The sequence below is a fragment of the Lepidochelys olivacea genome (assembly GCF_965140295.1).
Source record: "Lepidochelys olivacea isolate rLepOli2 genome assembly, chromosome: 3".
NCBI classification, from domain to species: Eukaryota; Metazoa; Chordata; order Testudines; family Cheloniidae; genus Lepidochelys; species Lepidochelys olivacea.
The window spans coordinates 147,484,253-147,503,571 of record NC_140413.1 but is presented as its reverse complement, the minus strand read 5'-3'; the positions used below and the strand labels follow the sequence as shown (position 1 = coordinate 147,503,571).

At 39.6% G+C, this 19,319-nt stretch overlaps 1 protein-coding gene across 1 annotated transcript in view; it reads right to left on the bottom strand.

The window, feature by feature from the left end:
* BIRC6 (baculoviral IAP repeat containing 6) overlaps nt 1–19,319 on the bottom strand; it is a gene marked incomplete at its 5' end in the record, with an annotated part of 315,285 nt that overhangs the window by 93,702 nt on the left and 202,264 nt on the right. The window contains 5 exon segments of the mRNA XM_084624643.1: nt 694–862; nt 3,431–3,595; nt 9,434–9,651; nt 13,599–13,899; nt 18,732–18,928. Of these exon segments, the coding sequence (XP_084480769.1) occupies nt 694–862; nt 3,431–3,595; nt 9,434–9,651; nt 13,599–13,899; nt 18,732–18,928 (1,050 nt within the window).

Genomic DNA, 19,319 nt, shown 5'->3' with positions numbered 1-19,319 from the left:
CTCACGCATGCCTATACACAACTGGCATGTGTATGCACACTAACATTAAGTCAACTATAAATTTCTCATTAACACCACACACTTAGGACAGAAAGATTAACTGTAGACCAAAAATCCACACTGCCACTTAAACCCTTGGTTCACAGCATGAGGAGGCACAGTGGGCAGGGGTGAACCAACAGACACTGCTACAGAACAATTTCCACTCCCAGGAGCACATGTGCACCCATAATGAATATCTTTGGGACTAGCTCTTGAAGAATAGTAAAATACAAAATTGTCAGACAGAAATGTGATTTTTCAAGGTGATAGCATCTGTAAACAGAATTTTTTTTAAAATAGTTTTAAATTTTTTAAAAAAGGATAATTTTAAACTGTGCAAGAGTTTAAAACTCTACAAAATAAAGAGAGATCACATCAACAGCCACAGCAAACAAATTTCATCTTATAAGACTTAAGTAAATCTACTATAAAGGAGTAATAATATGTCAAAAGTAACCCTGATGGAAATTTGCAGGTGCTGTCTATTTTGTTCAAGTAGCATGAAATTCTCTTGCAAATGAATCTTTACATTTACCATGATTTTGTCAATAGCAGTTCTGCTTTTCCACCAGGCTCATTTCAGAGAAAAGTGCAATATGCTTTAAATAAATAATTAAAAAAAAAGAGAGAGAGAGAACAGCAGCACTTTACCTGAATCGTTACGGAGGTATGACGACATTGCTGGAATGAGACAAGACTGACTGAGTAGCTCTAACAGAACTGATGGAAGAGCATTGCTGTTTTGTCCTCTACCCTCGTGGCTAGTCTGGGTCTCTCCATTTGATATGCTCCCTGCAGGATTTATGTAACTAGCAAGAACCTGAAAATTAAAATATATTGAGACACTTAGTCAAAATCTGATGCATTTTAGAGGCAATAACTCAAACTGTCCATATCTACTTAATGGCTGGCTTGTTATTTTGCCTATTAAATGTCGGAAGTTACTCCTGTGAGCTCAAAGATTATTTAGATAGAATCCTATACAGAAATTACCAGATCACAGTTTATTACTATTTTTGTTAAGATCAGAATGTAAACTAAGCATTAAATAAAGCCACTTCAAATAATTACACAAAAGTTTAGATTTAAAAAACCCATTGAAAGCACTAAATTGCTAGACATATCTTTGTTATGTGACACTGGGGGAGATCGGAAACTCCTATCAGAATAGCTACCTTCTAAATACATCCTATCTCCAGTTTAATCCCATGATAAATCTAATTTGTAAATCATATGGCAAACAGTGAAGACAGTGAGAGGTATCTGCCCTCTCAATAATAAGATGCATAACCTGTTGGGTCCCTCTTGGATCTTAGATGGTCAACAACAAAGAATACCTTAATCATCAACATCTGGCAAAGAGACTGCAACTTTTACGGTTAAATGTGGACCTATCCAGTTATCCATGCTTCGGCCACTTCTGATGAGATTACTCCCTGCATGGGAATATAACTGAACACCGCCTTTGATCTTCAGTCAGTGAATAACACAGCTGTCTTCTTCCTTGTTTGTGTAGTGAATTGTCTTGCAGGGAGTATGAAGCTTGTGTTCTAATCATCACAATGACTTCAATTAGTTTCTTGGAAACTAACTGGAAACTATCATTTTTTTACCTATTACATTTTATGTGGCTCAGGCCTGAGCCACCTTAAAAATGGCCTCTCCCCTGTGCTCTATCCCAGCAGTAAAGATTAGTGAATATAGGCATATGAATAGGCATATGAGCTGACAACTCCATGAGTTAAATTTGTACTGATTGCAGATAGGATTTCTTATAAAAAGGGCCCTTGGCTCTGGAATTCACTCCCTATGTTTGTTAGCATGAGCTTGTTGAATTTCATGCCTTGCTACTAGGCTTATTTACATAGTTTGTTTTCTTTTGTTTTTTTCCCTATAAATGATGTTTGATAGGAGACAGATTCTTTTGCATATGCATGTATAATAATGGTGATCTAACAGAGTTCTTTAACTGACAATGTGGCTCTTTATGTATTTAAATTATGCGTCTTTCTTTTTCAGTACTTAAGAGTATAAATACATTTTATAAATGAAAAAAGGCAATATTTATATCAGTTGTTAAACTATATACTTCTTTGTCAGAATATGCCATAGCCTCAGGACATTTAAACTTTTGTTCAGCTCTGAAGTAGCAATAAGCTCATTTCAATCATAAATAAAACGTACATGGCTCAAGTTCAGTGGTATGCTGAACAAGCCCAGAGAATAGAGATGTGCCTGGGGGAAGATTGAATGAAGCCTTTTGAGACAACTCTCCTGTGTCTGAAAACATAACCTTCTTGGAAAATTTGGGGAAATAAGAAGGGACTTAAACAAACCAGTTACCCTTGCTAGTGATGAAAAAAGGGGAAAATCACAAAGAAGCCTATTTGGCAAACTAGAAATTAGTCTGTTCCTAGTCTCCCAGGTCTGCTTCTCTGATCAGCTGCCTTTGCTTTTGCCTAGATGCCAATAGGTCTACATGGAAGTATAAAAGCACCACAGAAATCTCCTAGAATATTCTTGGTTCAGTGAACATTCAGAGCTGTCCATGTGCTGACAGCTAAGCACATCCGCTTTTCTGTTCTGTTCTTTTTATGGATCACCATGATAGGGGTTATAAACTTATAGGTGATCCTTCTCCTAGGGGGGAAAAAAAATCTGTGTTTATCATTTAAACTTGAGCTTCTTGTGATCTCTTGCTAATTTCTGTTTGCTACATTCACTGTATTACCTGGTTGAACAGAGACATGCTCTATATACTCTCAAGTGATTCTGAAGGTCCTAAAGCATCAAACTCAGTCTATAGAAGGCAATGCTCTGCAACCTTCCTGACCTTGATAAAGTAACTGGTGTATTAAGGTAACACAGAAATACTCCCCAGCCTGAAAGGCTGGCATGTGTTCTCATTTCTGGTGGTCAGGAACAAACCCCTCCCCCAATCATATAATCACAGGGGCATCCACCTTTCCTACAAAGCTATTATGCACATCAAGCTTACAACCTCCTGTTTTCAGCAGCTTAGCTTGCAAATGTCTAACAAAACAGCTGCACAATTAATTACTTGAGGTCACAGGTGTATTGCATCTGTATTTAAGCAAATAGCTTATTGGGATTTTCTGCTCCATCTGGTTCAGTCCCACATTTTCAAACATTCACATTTGTTATAAGAAAAAAGCTAGACTTTTTTTAGCCAAACAGGAAAAATGATATTCTTTTTTAAACTATAGGCTCACAAATGGCTGATAGGTGTTTCAGCCTAATAAGTAAAACACTTTAGATACTTGAGTGAAAAAGAGGTTAAAAATACAAACTTTTTTACAGGCTTAACTATATTACCACCACATGCATAAATCCCTACACATATTATTTATACTTCACCATTCCATACCTGCAGAAGACAGGTGACATGTTCTTCTTCCAGCCTTTGTTTAGTCAAAGCTTGTTCTACATCCCATCCAGAAGCCGTGGAGCCAGTTCCAAAGCCAGTACCCTTAGCCCAGTAGAGTTGCTGTTCTTCTGTTGATGCACTGTTGTGCGTGCTCGACACCTGTGGCTAACAAAAACAAAAAGTGATTCTACATCATATTGTCCAGGTCCTTCAAAATTCTTTCTGTCCTTCAGGAAAAGGTTTTTTGTTGCTTATTTACTTATCAAAACAAACTCATGCACACTGACACTGCACCCCATATTCTTCGTAGTAATTATTATGTTAGTGATTATTATGATATTATGACATAATTATGATGTATTTTGTGCAAGATAAACCATGTAAGGTGTCATTGGAAAAGTTATGATTTGCTGAACATGATTATCCTATTTGTATGCATGTAATATTTTTGTATCTGAAGTTATGAATATTGACTATGTATCTGTATTTCAAATGTAGTTACACCTGGGTAACACCCACTAGACAAGATGCTTTAAGTTTAGACAGTGGGTGGGGAAGGGCCCATTCAGGGCAACAGGCCATTAAGAAAAAACAATAGGCATTAGGAGAAGTTTATCTCCCACCTGGGGAGTCTTCCTGAAAAGGCTACAGACAGCCTCCAAGTAATGGCTGCTGTGACTCTACAAGGACATGTGATGAGATCACACATCTCCAGACTTCATCTTGGGATGTCAGTATTTTTCCAGAGATTGGTCTGGGAAATAAGCTTTGAAACAAAGGGTTCCTGGCCTATGCAAAAGCTATGCAAGTCAGGTAGTGATCATCTAAGGTTCTTTGCTCCACACACAAGACAACTCCTGGGAACACCCGAGGAACAAAGACTGAACTGGGGGAAGTGCTAGACCCAGACTAAAGGGATTTCTAGTCTGTGAATGAAACACCTAGGGATTCCAAGCTGTAAAGCAAGTGCAACTTGCCCCTTGAGAATCTGCAGCCTGCTTGTATCATCTCTTTGGATATGAATAGCAGATTCTCACCCTATTTAGCACGTTAAGTTTAGTTTGCATTTTTTGTGTATTTGCTAGGTAATCTATTTTGATCCATTTGCTATCACTTAAAATCTATCTTTTGTAGTTAATAAACTTATTTTTGCTTTACCTAAACCAGTGAGTTGGAGTAAAGTGTATGGGAATCTTATCTCAGGGGCAAAAGGCTGTTGCATATTCCTCTCCACATTGAGGAGGGGGCGAATTTTATGAGCTTATGCTATACAGTTCCCTGTGCAGCGCAACATGGTATAATTTGGTGTTTATACTCTAGATTCGGTGCGTGTCTGTGGAGCTGGGAGTTGCCTTAACTGTAGCCTTCCTATGCAGGGGCTGGTCAGAGAGCCTGCATGTAACTGCTGCTGGGTGTGTCCCTACCTGTATGTATGCTAGTGAAAGTGCAGGCTGGAAGGCTTGACAGTTTGTCACAGCAGTACAGCGTGAGAGGGAGCCCAGGCAGGTGGGTCGGGGGGGCTCAGGGAAACCCCAGCATCCCGGGGGGAACCCATCACAGACATCCATTGGAATTCAAACGCCGGCACAGGAAAAACTCTGCAACGCATGTGGATTTCTAGTACATAACCAGGACTGTAAATCATCCCATGTGATTTTCAGCTTGCATGGGACAGTAAATCATGTTTCTGTTTACTGTAATCACATTGGCAATAATAATATTTTATAACGTACACTAATGAAAGCTAATTAGGATCATGTTAAATGATGCAGCTCTACAACTAGCACTAAAATATAGCCAAGTTTAATGAAAATTATAATTATTAGACAAATTTGGATGGAAGATAAAATGTCATTTCAAACCTTTCTGCAGACTGCTAAGACTTGATTATGAAACTACATGGATTAACTGTGAATAAACTTGCTAAAGTAGTAAAAGAAGAATGGAATTGTTAAGGCATAAGCCTACATATCAGGGAGAAAGGTTATATTCCCAGCTCTGCCACACAATTCATATGTGGCCCAAGTCACTTAAACTCAATGGCATCTCAGTTTCTACTCCAGTAAAATGGGGATAATACTTCCTGACCTTGGAGTGTCATGAGATTTATTTCACTAACTTTTTTGAGGTGTCCAGATTGCTGATGCTTATGGTGCTCATTACTGCATTTAAATAATAAAATAAATTTAATAGCAAAATAGCATTAGATTAGCAAACTGTTTTAACATGTATTAAAATATTCTGGTGCCTATGTTAAATTTAAAAGATAGCTACCAGATCTTAGATGTGCCTAAAGTTGTGCACCTAAGCATATATTCAGCACCTAAATAAGTGACCTGCTTTTCAGAAATACTGAGCACTCACAGCTCCCATTAGAATTACTGAGAGCTTTGGGTAATGAGCACTTCTGAAAAGCAGGTCACTTATGTAGGTGCCTAACATCAGGCACCCCATACTGAAAATTTTGGCCTATGCCAAAAACTGGAGAGGACTTCATTTTCTCTTCTGATTTTCACCTTTTGTGTTGTTTCAAGTACAGTAAAGAGAATGAGGAAATAAAGTTGTTAAAATTATTTGTAATAAAAAGCAAATACCACTCATGTAACATTAAAATATATAAACAGATTGAATTATAAATTAACAAATTTTGAATTGGAAAAAACCATAGAAGTCAAATAAAAATATATTTACTATGCATCTTGGAAAATCAGTAACATTTGAAATTATAACATTGTTACACTACATAAATATATCATTATGGCCTTTGCAGTAATATATTGGCAATACTTTGCATTCATGATTTTAGTTTTAAATTGGAGCCTAAAGCCACTTTAATAGTAAAACTACAACATGCCCAAATTCATGGAGATGTTACTACAGATGAATATGCTGTCTCTTTGGACTTGAGCACTTCAGGAGAGTCCTCACCTCAAGAATATAGGCTTCAGTACAGGCTCGGTGAATCTCTCATTTTTTAAAAAGTTATCTTCATTATCACAGGGAGGGGTGGGAAAGCATATGGCACATCATCTGTGTGAGGGCATCTGCGCCTACTGAAAGAGAATCCACTTCGCTGATGAAACAGTGATCTAGTTTCACATTTCTGTGATTTCCGAGAGAGATCTACTTCCAGGTGTCTGAATTGCTTGGTCACTAGTTTAAAGATTTCCTAATTCAGATGCCGTACAGATTTGTTGGTAAGATAGCTACTCAGCCAATCCTATTCATGGATTCAGGGTATGCTGTATGTGCACTGTTCTGAGTGATAAGATACTCTTCTCTGCCCAGAACAATTTCCCTTGCTTCTGAGAGGAGCTGTGAGCTTCTGATTCCACCAATTGTTCAGATACGTGACCATGGTGTTCAAATCAGACTGAAACAAAACACGCTCGCCTCCAAGGTAGTGGTGATAAAAACTTTGTAGTGCATTCATTTCTGTGAACTCTAGGAAGCGGATACTTTCTCTTTTCCATGTGGCATTCTCTACATGTGACCGTCTTGTTTTCCAGGTGTGCTCCCCACCCAGCAAGACATGTATTTGTTGCAAAAGTGGAAGGTGAAATGGTTGGACTTTCAATATGTTTTCTTGTCCTCAACACCATGCTCTGAGCATCTCTAGCCTCTGTGTGCCAGTAGCTTGAAGTGGACGACAGGGGATGATCACTTGATGATTACCTGTTCTGTTCATTCCTTCTGAAGAGCCTGGCATTGGCCATTGTCATATGACAGGATGCTGGGCTAGATGGACCACTGGTCTCACCCAGCAAGTCTGTTCTTATGTTTGGTTCACCAACATTCAGAGGGAAATAAAAACACTGTCCCATTCAGTATTAGTACATGATTTTGCATTGTATCTGGTGTGTGGATTTAGAACCTAAGTAGTAATTTTTGGAGAATTCATTTACTTAGCTGCTGCTCTGGATGAAGGTTTGATAAAGATATCATCGAGAAATGGGGAGTACTTTTGGACCAGAGACTTGCTAGGATTATTACTGGATCACTGTGAAAACCCTGGTAGCTGAAGATGGATCAAAAAGACATGGTCTTGTGCTAGATGTGCAAGGTTATGCATTTCAGAAAGCTACTATGACAAGATCGTAGGTTAATGTGGAGATAGACTTCCATGTGTGTTGAGCTGGCAGATGTCTCCTGGATATAGAGCAACTACAGTTGATCCTAGGGTTACCATCCAGAATCTTGCTTTCCTTAACCATTTATTTAGTCGCTTCACATCAATGATCACTCTGATACCGTCTATGAATTTTGGATTATAAAGACTATGAAGTATACACTGGTGTACATTTATTCTGACGGAACTGGTTCTACTGCTCTCAACTCCAGCAGGTGAGCTCCCATTTTCAATATTACTTGTGCTATACCATATCTTGACACTGGTGAGTGTATTAAAACGGATGAGGTGGAGCCTTGTGTGCCAGCCAGTTGTAATGGCCAGGCTGCATTATGCACTTCTGAAGTTGTGTGGAGACTTACTGCTAAAATATTCTGCTCTCTGGTCTGATATTGGGCTTATGGCCCATAACTAATGTGAGCTGGGATATTTTTGGGAGAAGGCTAATGTTAACTCTACCTGATTCATAAACATCAATTCTACTATTTCTCTCTAGAATAGGTTGTGTCCCTTCATTACTACTTCTGATTGGTGCAGAAATGGAAGAACATCTGTGCCTGTTAGGTGCCTCAGTCTCATCTCAGAATCACAAAGGGAAGGAGGGGCAGGAAGACTAAACAGACTTTTAAACTGTAGTGATTCTTGACCGTTGCCTCCACTTTTGTATCCTTCCATACAACAGAAAACCCATGAACATGTAGGTTCAACTTTAATTTCGTCCCTTTGTGTGTATGCATGATGATACAGTCTGACTACATGATCACATACTAGTTTTCTTCCCACAGGATGCCTGCCTCATTCAAAGCACAGAATGGACAGTACTCAGGGAATTAATTGGGATTGTGCAGTGAATGAGTTAGATACTCCCCTCACCTACCTCACTTGTCCAAAGTTGGAAGGTGTGTAGTAAATACAGCCAGGGATTAGAGAAAGGATGCTTTTGTGGTTACAGTAGTTGAATACCACCCTGAAAAACTGCATTTTATCCAGACCTCTATCACAGCATTCCTGTGTGATGCTGGACAAGTCACTTTGAACTTTTTACAGATGGTCCTTAACTGTGTGTGACTCATTTTCTATTCGCCAAATTTGGGATACCTGGGCATGATTTGTGGGAGTGCTGAGCTCTCATAATTGCAACTTAAGTCAATGGGAGCTGTGCGTTGAACATATTAACTACTATAAAATACTAAATTTTCTGAAAATTCCGGCTCTAGGCCCTTTGGCTTTAATCTCACTGTGCCTCACTTCCCCATCTGTAAAACGGGGATAAAATAGCACTTTACCCTATTGAAAAGTTATGAAGATGAATTCACTAAGGTTTGTGAACCACTTATTGAAGAATGAAAACCACTTAATGAATAATTCTGCTTTCAGTGTAGGGTTGGATGGTGTGGAGTATATAAGACAGAGGCACACATTGACTAGTGAGGATAAAAATATTGACCATCTTGAGCACTGAATGAGGTAGGAGTCCTGTGGAAAAAATAGTATGAGATCATGTAATTAAAGACTGCATCATAATACAGATACACAAGCAGCCCAAATTAAAGGTTACATGGAGAACTTAACTTTTTCGTGCCTGACTTTGCAATCTTTACATTCTGTTAAAGTAATTTATTTTTAAATGTAGTAAGTCTTTTAAGGTCATCACAGAGCACTGAAATATGTAAGCAGCAGTAGTTTAGCAAGGACTTTCAAATTACTTTTGCAATTCCCCTGAATTCAAGTTCTCAAGAATTCATTTTAAAGAACTACAGGACATTAGATTAAGGAAGATGTGTGATGCTACCCCAGCAACAAGACTTTCATAGTTACTCGGTCACTGGAGCTTACTGCAGCTAAGTCAGTCACTAACCAGAAGCTAAGCTTACCTCTGACTGGTTGGGACTAGAGTTGGGCACTCTCGGGGCATGGTGGCTCAGAGCAGATAAACAAGCAAGTATAAGATGCACTGCCCCAATTTCCAGTGCCATGCGCCTAAGGAGCACTCCATCATCAGTAGTCAATGGTGTGGTGCTGAACAAACTGCGCAGCACATGAAATGGAAGAGTTGGAAGCACGTTAGCCGAAGGTGACTGCAGGATATGACCTAGGTTGAGAAAGTATAAAAATATTAAATATTTCCTTTTAACGGTTCAGCACATAATGTTCAACTTTGCAATGATTTATTGAAAATATTCAGCTATATTTCTGACAATATTAAGTCTTCAGCAGAATGTATTATTTTTTGCCAGGCTTCTTTTTAGCCAAAATTCTGGTGGGAAATATGGGCAAGAGATATGAACTGGTTTCCTTTATGGACTAGGCTGAGACCAATAAATGCATATAATTTGTTATTAAAAACAAGATTTAAACCCTTATCTCCAAGGGTGAAAAGCTAGTTTATTAACAACTCTCTCACTACACTAAATTACATACTTGGTCATGTTTTTGATTGTAAGACTGGATTACTCTGTAAAGTTTAGAGAAAGTTTATACAAACAGCTGCCCTACCAGGAAGCCACTGAGAAAAACCTCTCCACTTTAAAAATATGTTGATAAATGCTAGGATAAACTTTGCTGTGACACAAACTGTAATGCTCATGAGGTGAGTACACAATGAAACAGTGTAGCGATTCAATACATTTTCACTACAGGACATTAAAACTAAAATTATGTTTTACTAGATACCCATTGTTTGAGTTTTGTACTATAATTTTATTTTTAAAGTTAGCCCTATTTTATCAAGGGTGGAGAGGAGGAGAATGATTTGTAAAATCACAGTGTAACAATATTCTTGCCTGTTAATGCGATGTACATAGTTAAAACTGTCCAATTTTATGGACTCTTCTGCCCTATTTGACTCAAAATATTTCAAAAGAAAAAAGTAGACATACTGTTTACAAGAATGAGAGAGACACTGCTAGCTCAAGTCCTGGAAATATTTTAAACATCTAACTGTCCAATAACTTTGTTTTCTCTGTGTAATAAGTAACTTGTGACTATTTGTTAATAAGTAGATTTATTCACAGTAAAGTGATTCTTGAGATTTTTACTTTAAAAAAAATCACAAAATACACAAACTTATCAAAACATCTAACTTCTTTTATTTTATTTTATTTTTTTTTAGGAACAAAACAGACTGTTGTCTAAAAGAAGGTTTTATTACTCCATAAGAGCAAGAAGTCCCATGACCGCTGTCTATATGACAAGAAATATAAAGTATTTATTCTCATTCTCTATAGGCTCCCTAACTCTATTCATCAGCCATACCACAAGGGGATGGTAGAAAAACCAACTGAGAGAACATTGATACACTATTTGCCTCAGAGGTGTATTGAATGGTAATTATTTTGGGCCATATCAGGGATTTGTAGATATAGATCTTTACATTATATAAAAGAAGCAGGCTAAGCATGAGATTTGGATGGTCCTTCAGTCAGTTTACTACCCAAATTTGAAGGAAAATACCCAGATATCAAATTTCATTTATTTGGCTCACTTTGTCTCCCACAGTGTGCACAATCTTACCGAAAAAGCAACACAAAATTAAGAGGCAAACAAAAGCCAAAGTTCATGGGACTAGCTGAGCAAACTGGGAAGTTTATTGCCCCTCCCTCTTTTGTTTTTTGCAGAGGTTCTAAACTAGGATGGATGTTCTAGGGAGCACAGATACTCCCTTGGGGCATTTAACCAATTTATGAATGGAGGAACAGGTTCTTGTTTTGATACTAGAGGTATCTAGGGGCTTAGCCTTTGCAAAGGGATAAATGTCTGGTTAATTAAACATGGAAGGATCATGTTTCCTTCAGAAAAAAGGTGGCCAAGGTATCTGAGCTGAGAAATTTGTTTATTTGTTTTCATCAGGCTACCAGTGGGTGAAGGAGATCCAGAAAAACATTTGCTACCTCTTCTATTAATGGTTTTAAGGCCAATTTTATTAGTACTGACCACGTCCATTGTGTTACCAAAACAAACAACAAAAAAACCCTCACTGGTCTGGCCCTACACAAAATGCATAGAGTTTAAGTCCAGAATGGCCCATTAGATCACTATTATACCTTTAGATAATCTAGTCTGACCGTCTGTATATCACAGGCCCTTAAATTTTACCCAGTTCCTCCTGTGTTATGCTTTAGCCAAACACAAGTTATTGGGCTCATCTTTTAGAAAGGCACTCAGTCTTGCTATACAGAATTCAAAAGATGGAGAAACTACCACTTCCATTGGTAGTATGTTCCAATGGTTAATCACCCTCAAAGTTAAAATGTTAAAAGCGTGCCTTATTTCCAGTTTGAATGTGTCAGGCTTCAGCTTCCAGCCATTGGTTTTTATTATGCATGTCTCAGCTAGACTGAAAACCCTTTTAGTACCCAGTATTTTCTCCCTGTGAAAGTATTTACGCATTGTAATCAGGTCACCTCTCAATCTTTTCTGATAAACTAAACAGACTGAACTCTAATTCTCTCACTGTAAGGCATTTTCTCCAGGCCTTGAATCATTTTTGTCTCTCTTCTGCCTCCTCTCTGATTTTTCAACATCCTTTTCGAACTGTGGACACCATAACTGTATGCAGTATTCCAGTATTGGTCTCACCAACATTGCATAGAAGTAAAAATCGCTTTTCTAACTTACTCACTATTCCCCCATACATTTTATACATAATACATTATACATTTATAGTTTATACATCCAAGCATCGCATTAGTCCTTTATGCTACAGAAGTGTATTGGGAGCTCATGCTAAGCTGCTTGTCCACTCTGACCCCAAATTCTTTTCAGAGCTACTCCTTCCCAAGATAGAGCCCTCCAGTCTGTAGTATGGCCTGAATTCCTTGCTCCTAGACATATAACTTTGCATTTGTCTGTATAAAAAATGCCCCCCTTTTTTTTTAAAAAAATGGGCCCAGTTTACGAAGTGCTCCAGATTGCTGTGTCTGACTGACCTGTCTTCATCATTATACACCATTCTGCCAATATTTGTGTTATCCACAAAGTTTAATTAGCAGTTATTTTATATTTACTTCCAGATCATGGATGAAAATGTTGAGTAGTTTTGGGCCTGGTACTGATCCTCATGGAACCCCACTAGAAACACCCTCATTCGATGAGGATTCCCTATGACAACTATTTTAAAATCTGTCACCCCGTTTTTAAATTTTCTTATATGATCCAGGATGTGGGTAAGATTGAGTTCTTCACAAACTACACAAAGCAATTCCAACCTCCTTCTAAAGGAGGGGTGGGGGAACTATGGCCTGGGACCACATCCGGCCCTTCGGACATTTTAATCCAGCCCTCAAGCACCCACTGGGGAGCAGGGTCTGGGGTTTGACCTGCTCCGGCGCTCCAGTCAGGGAGCGGGGTCTGGGGGCTTGCCCCACTCGGCTCCTAGAAGCAGTGGCATGTTCCCGCTCCAGCTCCTACATGTAGGGGCAGCCAAGGGGCTCTGCATGCTGCCCCCACCCCAAGTGCCACCCCCACAGGTCCCATTGGAACCACGGCCAATGGGAGCTGCAGGGGCGGCGCCTGTGGACAGGGCAACAACTCCGCATAGAAGACGGAAGAGGGACATGATGCTGTTTCTGGGAGCTGCTTGAGATAAGCCCCACCCCGAGCCTGCACCCGACCCCCTCCCATGCCCCAACCCCCTGCCCCAGCCCTGATCCCACTCCTGCCGTCTGAACCCCTTGGTCCCAGCCTGGAGCACACTCCTGCACCCCAAACTCTCATCCCCAGAACCCCCACCCCCAGCTGGAGCCCTCATGCCCCCCACCCCCCTCAGTCCAGAGCTCCTTCCCACACACTGAACTCCTCTTTTCTGGACCCACCATAGAGCCCACACCCCCAGTCGCAGCCCTCACCCCCTTCTGCACCCCAACGCCCAATTTTGCGAGCATTCATGGCCCGCCATACCATTTCCATACCCAGAAGTGGCCCTCGAGCCAAAAAGTTTGCCCACCCCTGTTCTAAAGCATCACATTGTAAATACACTTAAATGTAAGTTAGAACAATTTAGCGAGTTTTACAAATAAATGTAGTAGTTACAGTACATACTTCCTTCGCCATCATCTGTAACCCCCAACACCAATCTAAGCAGACACTGGGCATGTTTCCTCTCTTTTAACAGCACCTCTGCATAGCCAGGGAGACGAAGAAATAATCCAAAGGCAGCCAAAGAATGAGCTGGTATGGGAGACATAGTTTGCACTGCTGATTTGATTGGTGGAGGCTCTGCAGCAATTGTTTCTGGGGCTTCGTAAACTAGTTCTCCTGATTGCTCAATGGTAACCCATTCAAACTGATCACTGTCCTTCTGTTTCTCTTGTGTAGTGGATGTAACTACTGGAGCACTCACCTTCAAAAACAACAAAAAAGTTAACACAATCCTTGGAAGTAGTCATCATTTAGAGTCAATTCTTGCAGCACACAATTTCATTCCAGTCAGGGGTGAAAATAAGCCGGTACAGCATACCGGTAAAAAGTGGCTGCCAGTACCGGCCCGTATCCAGCTGACTTTAAAGCGCTGACACAGCAGAGCTTTAACATCACTGCCCCTTTTGCGCCCCCCTGTTGGCGGCCCTGCCCTACTGCGGCAAAGGACCCTGGTTAAAGTGCTGCCATGACAGCGCTTTAATGTTGTTGCCCCTTTTGCTCCTGCCCCACCCCAGCCACTGATTGAGCGGGGGAGGGCAAAAGGAGCAGCTGCCCCGGGGCCAGCGATTTAAAAGGGCCTGGGGCTCTGGCTGCCGATGCATAGATCACCTGCGGCATGAAGATGAAACACGATAAAAGAATTCATTTATTATTATTTATTAGAGAGAAGCTGTTCACACACCTGTTCAAAAAAGGAAATGAACTGGCTTTATTTTAACTCTTAAAACAAGACAACCACAGCACAATGTGGAATTTTCCCCCCATTTCCTTCCTTGTACTAAGACCAGATCACGAGCAGCTGAGCCAACTGATATTACAGGTGGCAATAAATCAATGTTCACACAAAGTAGAATGTCTCAATGGTAGTGAGAGGTTAGGTCGTTTTATGGCCACACACAGTAGCCAAGAGAAATTTATAAATTAGGCAGTAGGATACTAAAAGCAATTATTCTCCACCATCAAAAAGGCTCTGCAAAGTGCTGAAAGCACCCAATACCTAAAAAGGGATGCCAGCACTTTGCAGAATCAGGCCTTGGGAAGCCGTAGCAAACATATTTCAAAGCATCATTAGGATAGAGCTAGCATGTTTCCATGTACAAACTTAAATTTTCCAGAGCACTAATTACATGAAAAGAGAAAACGTTCGCATGAAGACAAAGCAACACACTTCATTTGGAAGTCTGTATGAACAAAAATATAAAAGAAATGTGAGGTGCACATTTCCATTCCTCTACTTGCAAAGACGGGAAGGTGCCACCTCTTTAGGGGTAGAGTTAACATAGTTTCAGTGCCCTATTTAAGCACAGCCTTAACTCTGCATTTCATGGGTTTCAACTTTTTTTTAAAAAACACTAACATTCTTAAAAGGTAACTCATGCTCAAACCCCTAATTTTTGCCTGCAACTGTAACTTTACCTAAAAATTTGTTTGGAAAGTTGCTTAGGGTTTGTGTTTTTTTGTGGTGGGGGAGGAGTTTGTTTGTATATTTGTTTTTAATGGTTCCAAATTTTTCCTGTTCCTGTGAAACCCGAGAGTCTACAAATGGAGAGACCTGATTCAGCAGACAACAGAAGGCTGCAACAAAAGGACTGCCTCCTTGGTAAACTGGCTGAAAAACTGCCCGATAACCACAGTTCTCAACCACCATCCTGACTGTGTAACCTGATGCTTCAGATGTCTCAGGTTTGTAAAAATGGAGTTCTACTTCTGAAATCTCTATAGGTCTGCAGAATCATGACTCTTTGCCTATAGAAAACAAGACTCTGCTTCTGCATCAACTTCCTGAAGTCTGAAAGTCTTTATTAGGCTCCCCAGGAATCCTTCCACATCTTTAGAAGGCTCCTCTCGGCCCTAAGGGAGTCAAAAGAGGCTCTTCAGTGATTAAAGTCTTATTTAGGATCATACGGGGAAAGGCAGGGTAGTCAGAATAGCCTTAATTAACCTAAGACTCATAGGGATGGTGGGCCTCCAATAAGCACGAGGCTCAGCAGTGTACTGCCAAAACATTCATAACCCAGAAGATCTATACAAGCACATATATGCATATACAGCACAAATCACTAGTTTCAATCCTGCACCCATTGTAGTCAATGGCAAAAGTTCCACTGACTTCAGTTGTGGCAGGATTGGGCCCCTCTGTTATACCAGCAACTATTTAAATTCTAGTTTTAGACATACAGGCCCAGATTCATGCCTGTTGTAACTACTGTGGATGTAAAAGCTTCTTGCTGTAGCTTACAATATCTTCTTATTGAAATTCTGAAGTACAGCTATTTGGAAGGAAGAGTACTACTTACTGAATCAGAATCTCAGATACCAGAGTAGCTGCCTACTTTCTCCTTGGAAGATTCCCATCTGAGCAACGACAAGGTCTTACCCTGCTTAAATTATGAAATCTGAGGATATTATAGCCTGATGTAGTACTGGCCATGGGCAATATATGTAGTACAATATACTACAAAGAAACTGATTACTTGCATAGGTTTTACATAATTTTCTTACATTAGAGGAAATTTGTAAGGTTTCAAGTTTAACCCTCTCATCCCTCAGAAACGCGCTGAACAGTTTTCCTTTCACTCTCCTTTGGTCTGATTAGGCATTTCTAATACCACTTAGGTTGGAGACCTAATCAGAAAAAAATACTAAGCTAGCATGTCCCATGCTCCTACAAATTACTACATTACCCCTTCTATATAGATTCTGTGAAGCTCATGCCTTGCTGTAGAGGTAAAATGACCCACTGTCAGCTGCTTTACAGAGAATCGTTCTTTATCACAGTTTGAGGGAAACAGTAACTCTTTCAAAAACTTTTAATAAAACTAAGTTAGACAAACTAAGGTGGTCCAGAGGGTAACGCGACTTCTTACGAAAACGTGTTACATACTTTTTCCCTATTAAAATCTTTGAGTCTATGAGCATTCCTCTCTCTATTAATTTCACCTTTACTACTGATGTCTATGGGTAAGACTTTTCTTTTCCATTATGGTTTATGAAGATTCCATTTTCTGCAGTCAAACACTTTCTTCCATTTCTTGATTGAAGTCAATGAACATTCAAAATATTCTGATATTCCTTTTAGAATGTCACACCAATGATTGCTCATGACTGTTGAAGTGTGAAGTACACAAAAATTCTCCCAAAGAGATGTTCACCTTATACATGAGTAACAAAATAGCAAATATTTTATATTACTTCTTCAGTATGATTTAAAGGGGACTTTCAGAGGATTTTTTTAAAATGGGGTTGTGCTTTTTTTAAATGACTGAAGGCGGCTTGTACGTTTTTATTTTTGTATTTTTTAAATCTTTTGAAATAAGGAATATCAAGTGTGTGTTTTCTTTGGCTTTGCTGGAAAAACTGTTAAAGGTGTTAGAGCACATTTATTATAAGCTCTTGCTCCTTAAACATTGGGATATTTAAGAAAACATTCAATATTTAAGAAAAATTTCCTTTCTCCAGTGTGTCAGTCATTAGTTAATAGATCAAGTCCCAGATATATTAAATAGTGAATTTTGATCTATGAACTATTGAGACAGCTTCACTCTTCTAAGACAATGCAAATCACAGAGCCCAGGACCAAGCATGAGAGAGCTGAGAACAATGCATTATCAGTCAAGGGGATCCAGCTACAGAATAAACTTCCAGAAAGACTGGAAAAAAGAAAAGGAGTACTTGTGGCACCTTAGAGACTAACCAATTTATTTGAGCATAAGACTGGGTGAATCCAGAGTCCAACCATCTTTAGGAAAATTCTAGAAAGCTTGTAGCAAAAATGACAACTTCCTACACACACACATGCATCTACCCAAACACGCTTCCCGCTTTCTCCCCCAAAAGAAACCCTGCAACAAACAAGTCAACCAAACAAAAAACAATGTTAAGACAGCAGAGTTAACTATTAGAAATAATGCAAAAGTTAAAGGTTCCTATAAGCAGTATTAGTGTAGCCACACTGTATATTCTGTAAAAGCTACAGATTAAAAACAAAAGTTTCATGAGTTAACATGAATGCTTATATTTTTTGTTAACTAAAAGATTACACTTCTACAGCGCTCAACACCCAACGGTCCCCGGTGATACAGGACCAAGCACTGAGGAAGTGGGAAAGGTGGTTTGCAAACAAAGGAAAAACAGAGTATGGCATCATGGCAACTGGTACAGTGTCCTCGAGCATCCCATCAGAATGCCTGCTTAGAACCACCTGGATTTCTAGGTTGGGTAGGCTTTGATGCAGAGACAGAAGGGGGAAGTGATCTATGCCTTTAACCCCTGTACCTTTTTGCTCTGCAGGCTCTGACTGCTAGCTGGGGCACAGTAGCGGAGGGGTTGCTGAGGCCTACAGCACTTCCTGGAAGAGGCTGGGGTGTACATCCCAAGGGACTTTAGGGTCACCCATGACTCCTTTAGCCCATGGAGCTTCATGTCTGTCTGCTCGGAAAAGACCAAGGATCCCCAAAGGGCAGGACTTGTACAGTCGGTTGGACCTCATGCAGAAGCCCAGAATACTGCAACCAGGAACTCCTACACATAGCCACTGCTGAACCTATGGACCTGGCAGTTGAGTCAGCTACATCCACAGCAGCTTGTAATGAGACCTTTGCCACCGATTTTCCCTCATCCACTAGCAAGGAGAACTCTGCATCACACAAACTGCATTTGGATCCCCAATGAGTAATTTACCATTGTATGTCCTATTCAGAACTTCTCACTCAGGAAAAAATTCCTAACTTCAAAGGGAGTAGATTTTAATGAGGATATTTAATTAGCAAAGCTGGAGAAAATGTGTCAACATTTGATCAATCAAATGCAAGGTATAATTAATAGAATAGAATCATAGAATATCAGGGTTGGAAGGGACCTCAGGAGGTCATCTAGTCCAACCCCCTGCTCAGGCCAATGCTCAAACCACTGAGCTATCCCTCATAGGATGATTTTTAACTCTTAGAAAACAAACCATACAGAAAATATTTGGAAATGACTATAGTAAGAAAAAAGCTAGCACATACTACTAGACAATCAAACTCTTTGACTTACTTGTTGAATTACATCTGGATAAAGCATAGGAAGTCTTTCTGCAATGAGGGCCAACCCACCCATTCCTGCAAACACTTGTAATGGAGACTGAATGGGACATGTTTCAAGAAAAGATTCATCTAGCACTGCATCCATACACTCGTCACCTGGAGTGACTGCTTCCTCTTCAGGACAGGACCCCAGTAAGTCTGCATGTTCTATTTAAAAAAAAAAAAAAAAAACAGAAAAAGAAAGGAAGACCCAAACCATTAAATGAAGTGGTATCTTAAAACATGAGAATGTTTACTTTTTCTCCTCCACTCAGAATATAAGAACATTATACTTATTTCTTCAGCAAATATTGAAGTCTTTAAGGGGGTTAAACATGTCAGTACAAGAATAGCAACAGAAAATCTAACTTTTCTTTTGGTAAAACCAAAAGAATATATTGCCAAGTCAAATCAGGTTATTTGACTGCTAGCAAAAATGATGTGGACTCATAAGATATGAACCTAAGGAAAAAGAAATTTAGCTTGTTTAGTAAGTGTTATGATCTTCCAGTCAGATGATGATCTTGGTGGTGCTGCTCCAAACTGCAAACTTCAAAAA